This window comes from Brassica oleracea, chromosome C4, assembly GCF_000695525.1.
Source record: "Brassica oleracea var. oleracea cultivar TO1000 chromosome C4, BOL, whole genome shotgun sequence".
Classification (NCBI taxonomy): Eukaryota; Viridiplantae; Streptophyta; class Magnoliopsida; order Brassicales; family Brassicaceae; genus Brassica; species Brassica oleracea.
Genome location: NC_027751.1, coordinates 25092271 through 25102377, shown reverse-complemented (window position 1 = coordinate 25102377; position 10107 = coordinate 25092271). Strand labels below are relative to the sequence as shown.

At 37.7% G+C, this 10107-nt stretch overlaps 1 protein-coding gene across 1 annotated transcript in view; it reads left to right on the top strand.

Annotated features, from left to right (window-relative positions):
• The first annotated feature begins 7656 nt into the window (after positions 1–7656).
• Positions 7657–10107, top strand: part of LOC106338483 — a 3591-nt gene continuing 1140 nt past the window's right edge. The window contains exon 1 of the mRNA XM_013777448.1: positions 7657–10048. Coding sequence (XP_013632902.1) covers positions 7657–10048 — 2392 coding nt within the window. The remainder of the gene's footprint in view (positions 10049–10107) is intronic.

The window sequence follows — 10107 nt, the reverse complement described above, 5'->3', positions numbered from 1 at the left end:
GCTACAACTGAGGAAATTGCAGCAGCATTAAAGGAACTATCTGATGCTCTTAAGACAGAAGAAATGTTCTGGAAACAGAAGAGTAGAGTGTTTTGGCTGAGAGAAGGAGACAGAAATAAGAAATTTTTTCATGCCTTAACAAAACAACGAATAGCAAGGAATAAGATCACGCAGCTTATAGATGCAAATGGAAATACAGTTGAGGATGAAGAAGGACTAGTGGCCATTGCTACTAGCTACTTTAGGCAGATTTTTGATTCATCTAACCTTATGAATCATCTAACCCTGAGGACATTGAAGAGGCACTAGCTCAAGTTTCTGCGACGATCACTGGGGCAATGAATGACAATCTTACAGCCCCGGTCTCTGAATGGGAAATCAAATTAGCGTTGTTTGCTATGCATCCAGAAAAGGCCCCTGGACCAGATGGAATGACTGCACTTTTCTATCAGAAATTCTGGGATATTGTAAAGGAGGATTTAACTCTTATGGTTAATAAATTTCTTTTTGAGGGGACGGTGGCGAATGGATTGAATGATACAAACATATGTCTCATCCCAAAAACAACAAAGCCAACCGAAATGACTCAATTTAGGCCCACAAGCTTATGCAACGTCAGCTACAAGATAATCTCTAAGGTCTTATGCCAGAGATTAAAGAAAGTGCTTCCAGGTTTGATATCAGAAACCCAGTCAGCCTTTGTCGCTGGAAGACAAATCTCAGACAACATTATGATTGCTCAAGAGATGTTCCACGCTTTGAGAACTAAACCAAGTGGACGCAATAAAAAGGATGGCCAGTAAGACGGACATGAGCAAAGCATATGACAGGATGGAATGGTCGTTTATTGAAGCTGTCATGCGTAAGATGGGATTTTCAGAAACATGGATACCCTGGATAATGCGGTATATTATGTCGGTGAAATATAAGGTACTCATGAATGGGCAGCCAAGAGGAAACATTGTACCTGGTAGAGGCCTACGCCAAGGAGATCCTTTGTCTCCTTTCATTTTTATTCTATGCACGGAAGTGCTCGCTAGCCTTATCAATCATGCAGAGAGCCAAGGGAAGATAACGGGGCTGCGTGTTACACGCGCGTGTCCGTTGGTGTCCCACCTTCTTTTTGCTGATGATAGCCTTTTCTTCTGTAAGGCGGAGCCCCGTGAATGTGAAGAAGTAATGAAAGTAGTCAGGAAGTATGGTAATGCATCAGGTCAATGTATCAACTTTGATAAATCGTCCTTACACTTTGGTAAGCGAATTAATGCAACAAATAGGCAAGAGATTAAAGATGTTCTGAGAATCCAAAACGAAGGTGGAATGGGTACTTATCTAGGGATCCCGGAAGACATAAGTGGCTCCAAGTGCAAACTTTTTGCGTTTCTAAAGGATAAGGTGATCCATAGAGTGAATGGATGGACAGGTAGATGGCTCTCAAAAGGAGGAAAGGAAGTGTTGATTAAATCCATTCTGCTAGCTCTCCCGACATACGTTATGTCTACTTTCCTACTCCATTTGGAGATATGTGAAAAATTGGCAAGTGCCATTGTTAAATTCTGGTTGAGTTCAAACCCACCAAAGAGAGGAATACACTGGGTGAAATGGGAGAAAGTCTGTTTACCAAGGGAAGAGGATGGGATTGGTTTCCGTATGATCCATGAGTTCAATTTGGCTTTATTGGCAAAACAATTATGGAGACTAGTTCAATTTCCCGACTCTTTGGTGGCTCGGGTTTTAAGGGGAAGATACTATAGAATGAGTTCACCACTAAGAGTAAACTCTGCTAACAGTCCATCGTATGTGTGGTCTAGCATTTCTGCTGCGCGAAAGTTGCTTTTAACGGGAATCAGACAGAAGATACATTCAGGCTATGAAGTCAAGGTGTGGGAGGATCCATGGATTCCAACGACCCCTGCGAGACCAGCTCTCCCTATAGCGCCGGTAATGCATCCTAATATGAGAGTTAGTGACTTCATTAATCCGGTAACGAAAGAGTGGGATGTTGGACTTTTGGAGAATTATGTCAATCCGGAGGACATACCACTTATAAGAAGCTTGGCCACAAGTTCAGCTCATCGTCGAGACACATTCTGTTGGAATTACACAAGGAATGGCCAATACACGGTTAAATTTGGATATTGGGTAGCTCAGAATGTTTTAAAAAACAGAGGAGGAGAAGGAAGTCCTAGAATCGAGTATTACAAAGCTTCAAGCCTTCGCTTGGAAGTTAAAGGCACCTTCGAAGATATGTCATCTTATATGGCAGTTGTTAACTGGTCATGTGGCAGTAACGAGGAACTTAGCAAGACGTAATATAAGGTGTGATAACTACTGCCCGAGATGTGGAGAGCTAGAAGAATCTGTAACCCATGCTATATTCGAGTGTCCGCCAGCTCTACAAGTCTGGTCCTTATCATCAACTCCGTCAAGCCCATGCTTATTTCCAGTACCAAGCGTTTACGCAAACATGGATTACCTATTCTGGAGGAAGAACATCATTATCGAGCCGGAACAGGACAGGGATCCTTATCCCTGGATAATTTGGTACATTTGGAAGGCTAGGAATGACAAACTTTTCAGGGGGATAGACAGAGATCCTTTGGAGCTAGTTCGATATGCAGAAAGTGAATGTCAAGCCTGGTTTAATACGAATGAAGTGGTACAACCTGTGGTACAAGAAATCTTTTCTAAGGAGCCCCAAGTCATAAGCTTGGGTAATATTTTCTTGCTAGATGGATCTTGGACAGCCTCGGCTCCGTTTAGAGGATGTGGATGGGTCTGGTGGGACAGTGGAGGAAACATTCAATTGCTGGGGACAAGAAATTTCAATCGACGGGAATCAGCTTTGCATTCGGAAGTAGAAGCTCTGCGGTGGGCAATGGAGAACATGCTTCAACACTCAACTTGCCAGAGCTTTGGGACAGACTGCAAGGAGCTGATAGCAATGATAAAGGAACCTCATGCCTAGCCTAGCTTTGCGACGGAATTGGAAAGGATAGAGACGCTGATGATTTGCTTTTCGGATTTCAACATCATTCATTTTCCACGAGCGCGCAACCAGTTTTCAGAATTTTTAGCTAAGAGTGCTAGATTTTTCCATAGGAAGTTACATTTTTGTTCTATTCCGGTCTGGTTACCCACTCCACCTCAAGCTTGAGTAATAGAATGACCGTTTGACGTAAAAAAAAAAAAAAGACATGTGGAGAGTAAATATGTATTAACGCTGGTTTTACTGTTTTCTTTTTCTTTATTATATTATTTACTCTAATATTTTTACTCTCATTCTCTCTATAATTATTACTCTCAGTTGCGTTCTTACTTACCAATCACACTCAGAGTTCGACACCATTGTGACACAGATATATAGTTCGACACCATTGTGACACACATATATATATCTTTTTTTTTAACAGGGGTTTGACACCGATTAAATTGAATATTGGGTCTGCCACTGTCCGGACTTATCTCAAAAAAGGATGTTGTGGTCTATGGATGCATTTACAGTGAGGATATTCAAATGAGGCGTGAAGCATGGCCTGGAGATGTTGTCTTTTCAAACAGGTGTACACATTGCTGAGACCTATAAGGTTATAACCCATTCAAACATTGCAGTGTTTAAGATATGGTAATTATATGATCAACATCGTTAGAGTATATAATACATGATAGTTGGTGATGGAGAGGGTTAAATTTGTTGACTAATGATTACCGAAAAAGAAATTGTTGACTAGTGATGAAAATGGTGGTGCTTTAAAATAAGTTGGAGTATTTCATTCCCAATTAAGAAACCTATTCACACCTCATAATTGATAAAGTTTACCCCAAAATATCGATTATTTTACATTTTTACTTGTTTAAAAACAATATATTAACTGTTTTACTAAAATGCGAGATATCAACAAATTTCATGATAACTGATAAGTATAAATTTAAGGAAAAATCTCTCAAAAACTCTTAAAATATACTTTTACTAAAAGAATATACAAAAAGTTACCAAAAGAAATTTTATTAAAGATTAGGGTAAGTCCGCGCTTCGCATGAGATTTTGTTTCATTATAATTTTTCTTAACATTTGTTTTAATGTAATGATTTTGTTTTTTACGTAGATCCTTATTTTAATTTTTTTTTAAATTATCTTTTTTCCTATTGTTGTTTTTTTTTGTCGTAAAAGATTCATCATCAGTTTCGTTATTTAAAGATTTTCGTTATTTAAAGTTCCGTTATTTTGAATAAGTTTTAATATAACTATTGTGATTATTAATGAAATTGTGTTTAATTTTTATTGTGTTGGCATAGATATTTTAACTTTTTTGTTTGTTATCAGGTTACTTTATATTATACTTTTGTTAGACTGTGAAAAAACATACTTCTATTTTCATATAATATTAAATTATAGCTGGAATTTTTTAGTACGTTATATTTTTACCTTTTTATCATTTATTTGAATAGAATAACTTTACATTTCTTGTTAAGAATAGTTACAAAACTATTTATTTTTTCTTATTATCTAAATGACAATTTCATAAATATTTAATTTGTTGTCAACTATTTAATATTAATTTGCATTATTTTTCTATAAAAACTTTCACTATTTGTTTTATTATTGTCATTATAAATTTTATATTTATTTTACTATTAAAAATATTCATGAAAATGTAATTATTTTTTTTATTTTTGATTAATTTTGAAAGCATGGAGATGTATTTTGAAAAAAACTCAAATCGATTGAATTTCACAAACAAATTGATAATTTCTTTCGATATGTTTATTTCTTTTTTTGTCAGCAACATAAGTAAAATCACGAAGATTCTGCAAACCACACTGGTAGCTCCGCATCCATATGAACGACTAGCAACGGTTATTTCCTTGCACTGCATGCGACGGTTGTTTCCTTTGAGTTCTGCGTCCGTGGTATGTGAATAATCTCTGAGTTGTTAAAACTTCTATTCAAAATTGTTATGTCTTCCAAATAGTTTACAAAGGCTGGCCACTTCTCTGGTTCCGAAACCATCTTCACCAACTGAGAACAATCCATTGCAAATGTAACCGAGAACTGTCTAAGATTCCTCATGCATTTCATTGCCCATATGAGAGCCTCTATCTCTGAGTGTAGTGGCGACTGACTTGCTCTTGTATTCCTTGCTCCCATTAGTCCGTCAAAACCTTCTAGGGTACTATATCATCCTTGTCCTGAATATAAATCCTGATTTTTTCCAAGATCCGTCCGTAAAACACCATCTACCTGGTATATTTGATATTAACGATGATCCATGTACTCGGATATGATCCATTCCTTGAGTCAGGGGGGTTTTGTGCTTCCGCCTAAAGTAACAATTATGTTTCTGCCAATTGGAGAGTATCTCTCGGGTCCATATCCAAATTATTAAACACTTTATTGTTTCTTCCTTTCCATATATACCATAGAATCCATGCAAAATGATAATCCTCCATATCCGGGGAGACTCTCCAAAACAAATGATCTATATTGGTAAAGAATGATTGAGTGGAAAATATATCCGGATTCGTTGGAATCCGTGAAAGTGCCCAGACCTGATATAACGCATATTTTTGTAAGTTATATTTCCTATATTTTAAACCAATAAGATGTCAAGAAATATAATTGATGTTTTTGAAATTTATAATTTTTTATTATTAGTTGACAAAAAGTGCATTGGAAATATAAAAAAATACATATTTTTAAAACTAATTTTTCGTAGAATATGAATCTTTTTAAAACGGAGAGAGTACATTTTAATTAAAAATATGACCTAAAACGGAATACCTGATTCATTATAACAAAACATATTTTAAATTGGGTTCGCAATACCAAAATCTAATGCTAATTATTTCTAATTAGAAAAGATACATGATTGTTTGGATTTTGTATATGTTATTACATATTTTTTTGTCGACATGTATGTTATTACATTTAATATCCAAATACACTATATTACCCTAATAAATAGCTATGATTTGTGGCACAAAAGATACTGATTTATTTTAGAAAATTATTTTAACATTACCTTCATTAAATGTAATTCATTTACTATATATTACCAATTTATTATATATCATCACTACATCTAAATAATTTATTGCTATTTATTAATATTCTTTTGATTGTGCTTAAAACTAATTACTTATATATAAGCTGATAAGTATTACTCCATCCGTATCACTTTAAGTGGTGTTTAGAGAACAAATTTTTGTTTCAAAATATTCGATGTTCTCGTTATTCTAGATATATTTTAATATCATTTAAACTTTTTGAGCAATTACAAAATATTAATTTTTTGATTGATTGAATTAATTTTATTTAAAGATATTTTTATTTAACCAAGATAAATTGTATATAATTTTGTATTTTCTTAATCTATGTGTAAAAGTCTTAAAAAACAATTAAAATGATACGGAGAGAGTATTAAGCTATTACATTAATTTTCGTATAGCAATAATGATTATATGACAACTTAATATCAATCTCGTAATAGCTAACAAAACGGGGTACTTCAAGTAAATGTTAAGACGTAAATGACAGAAGGATAAAAAATGTGAAGACTATTTTTTTGTTTTTTTTTTTTTTTGAAACACAAAATGTGAAGACTATATTTTTAAAAAAATGTTCCTTAATATATATCGGCCATATTCGTTTTTTCATTAAAACACAGGCCCAAAAAGGACAAGTTACAAAAATCTGATTAGTCCATTTCTTTCCATATACATCCTTCGTTAACTTAATCCCACTAACCGCACCGGCAATTCTACGAACGATCATAGTTCTGTCGTTGGACATATCATATGTCCGCTTAGCTCCTCCTTGTTGAGAAGAAGGCATTAGATGATGAGATGGATTGTTAATAAGAGAGTGAGGCTTAGGAGAGCAATGGGTTGGTGGAATGAGTTTGGGAGAGGCTAGGCCGTACCATGGCCGTACAGGCCGTACCATGGCCGTACAAGAGGAACTCGACCAAGATCACTCATTAAGGGAAGTTACTACACTCGGTTAACTTAAGAGGTAAAGGAGAAGTCTTACTAACCCTTTACTGATGTTACCGTGTGGAGAGGATAAGGGAAGAGCTTATGACAGGCTGTCAGGAGCTGTGTAAAGGTAAATGTGCTTTACACACAAGGAAGAGCTTAGTTGGACAGTTTGAATTAAAGTAGAATCTTATCCTATGTAATAGTGTGCTTTCTGAAACCCTTAACCCACGAGCTGCCTCTCTATATATTGTAACATCTGGTCATTAATAATACTTAGACAGTTCTAAACAATCTCTCTCTATACTCATTTCATTATGATTCTCCATTAGTCTCTAATCTGTCTCTTAATCTCTTATTCTCTTCTATAATCCTTTCTAAACTCAGATAATCATTTACATCCTTAAATCTCATATGGTATCAGAGCCAGGTTGATTAAAATCTGAGTTCGTGAGTGACTCTCTTAAAGGATTCAAGTTTGAAACTTTAAGAGAACAAGTGAGTGTGTTTGAGAGTTTCTTGAGAGTTCAAAAGCTCAAGGTACTTTGCGTGTGTCTTGGTGATCCGTGGGAGGTTCATTTGAAGACTCAAGGGTAAATCTGTGTTCTAGAGGGCAGTGTGGGTTCTCAGTACAAGATCTAGTAGTTTGTTCAAGCTGTAGACGTCAAGCTGTTCAAAATGGAAAGTGTTATGAAGATGAAGGTCGCGGTGACATTCAAAGGAAGCAACTACCTAGTCTGGTCTAGGATGGTGAAGACTGCTGTGGGAAGCAAGGGTTTGTGGAAGCATATCACAGCTGGTGAAGCTCCAAGGGCGATTACTCAAGAGGGTGACGCAGAGAGCTCCGAGGAGAGTGTTGTGGAGAAGTGGCAACAAGAAGACATGATGGTGATGTCAGTTCTTCATGCCTCGTTGGAACCGGCTATCCTAGATGCTTATAGCTACTGTGAGACAGCCAAGGAGCTGTGGGACACTCTGAAGAAGGTGTATGGAAATGTTTCTAACCTGAACCGAGTGTTTGAAGTCAAGAAGGCAATCAACGAGTTAACCCAAGATGACATGGAGTTTACAAAGCATTTGGGGAGGTTCAGGACACTGTGGTCTGAGCTGGAGATGTTGAGGCCAAGCACAGTTGATCCAGAGCTTCTAAATGAGAGGCGTGAGCAGGACAAGGTCTTTGGGTTGCTGCTCACATTGAATGCAAGCTACAATGGTCTCATTCAGCACATGCTAAGGTCCGAGAAATTACCTGACCTTGAGGAGGTGTGTGCTCAGATACAAAGGGAGCAGGGCTCAATGGGCTTGTTTGGAGGCAAGGGAGACTTATCTCTTGCAAATGCTGTGCAATCTGACCGTGAAGAACCTCCTCAAGCCAACAAAGCTGGCTACAACAAGTATGAGAAGTTCAATGGGAATTGTGATCATTGCAAGAGGTATGGGCACAAGAAGATTCAGTGCTGGATACTCCATCCCCACTTGAAGCCGGCTAAGTTCATAAAGGAGAAAGAGGCAAGAGCTCACATGACTGAAGGATCAAGTGGAGCAGGGCCATCCAACCGAGGAACTGAAGTGGAGAACCGTGAAGGAAATGGAAAAGCTTTGGTGACCTATACTGGAGCCATCAACCCCCGAGGCAATGATCAAGACTTCATCAGGAGGTCCGAGATGGATGCACTCATCAAAATGCTCAAGGATAATGGTAACATTCATGGGTATTCATTTGGTGCTTCTATGATTGCTAGGACTATAGAAATGACTCACAGTAAGGCTGAGATTGCTAGGAATGATAGTAAGGCTGGAATTGAGCAGTGCATTGATAGAAATGCTAAGATGAATGCATATAGATCAAAATGTATCTGCCATCATGCTAGCAATGCATCCAAACCATTGATTATAGATTCAGGTGCATCTCATCATATGATTAGTGACACCAACCTGAATAAAGACATAGAACCTACTAATGGATGTGTGATGATTGCAAATGGATTATCTCAGTATGGAATTCTTCATCAAACAAGCTGTCCCTACACTCCACAACAGAATGGTGTGGCTGAGAGGAAGAATAGGCACCTTATGGAAGTTGCAAGATCAATGATGTTTCAAGCTAATGTACCTAAGAAGTTTTGGAGTGATGCAGTAGCCACGGCCTGCTATCTAATCAACAGGACTCCCACACTGATCCTGAAAGGACAGTCACCATTTGAGGTTCTCAACAAACATAAACCCTCATTAGAACATATAAGGATCTTTGGGTGTTTATGTTATGTTTTGATACCCGGGGAGTTGAGAAACAAGCTTGCAGCTAGGAGTACAAAGGCAATGTTTATTGGCTACTCTACAACTCAAAAGGGATACAAGTGTTATGATCCAGACACAAGAAGGGTGCTGGTATCAAGGGATGTGAAGTTTGTTGAAGAGAGAGGATACTATGAGGAGCAAAACAAAGAAGACTTGAAAGATCTTACCTCGGAGAGAGCCACTACCTTGCGGATCATCTTAGAAAGTATTGGGATCAAGGTGAGACAAGATCAGCAAGGACCTGGCAGTAACCCAGGATCTCAACCACCGAATGGTGGAAGTTCAGCAACTCCCACTTCTGATCATGGGGGGGAAAGGAGTGAACCAGAGACAACTCAAGAGAGTAGTGGAGTATCTGGTACACATGATCAAGATGTGGAAGTAAGTGAACAGCAAGATGGAGCTGAAGAAAGTCAGCTAGGAGAAGAAGAGGCAGTTGAAGTGCCTACTTCTGTACCACAAGAAAGTGGAGAAGAATCACAAGTGGAAGTGGAACAACCGGAACCAGCATTGAGAAGAAGCACACGGATTAGGAGAGATGCTTCCAGCTGGGTAAGCACGAGAGTGCACTACAATGCCCAGGCTGTGGAGCATCCTTCTCAAGCTGTGTGTTCCTTTGCTCAATACCCTAAAGAACATTTTGCTTTCATGGTAAACTTGGATGAGAACTATATTCCAAGAAGCTATGAAGAGGCAATGATGGATAAAGAGTGGAAGGAATCAGTTGGAGCTGAGGCAGGAGCTATGATCAAGAATGATACATGGTATGAGAGTGAGTTACCAAAAGGAAAAAAGGCAGTTACTAGTAGATGGATCTTCACAATCAAGTAT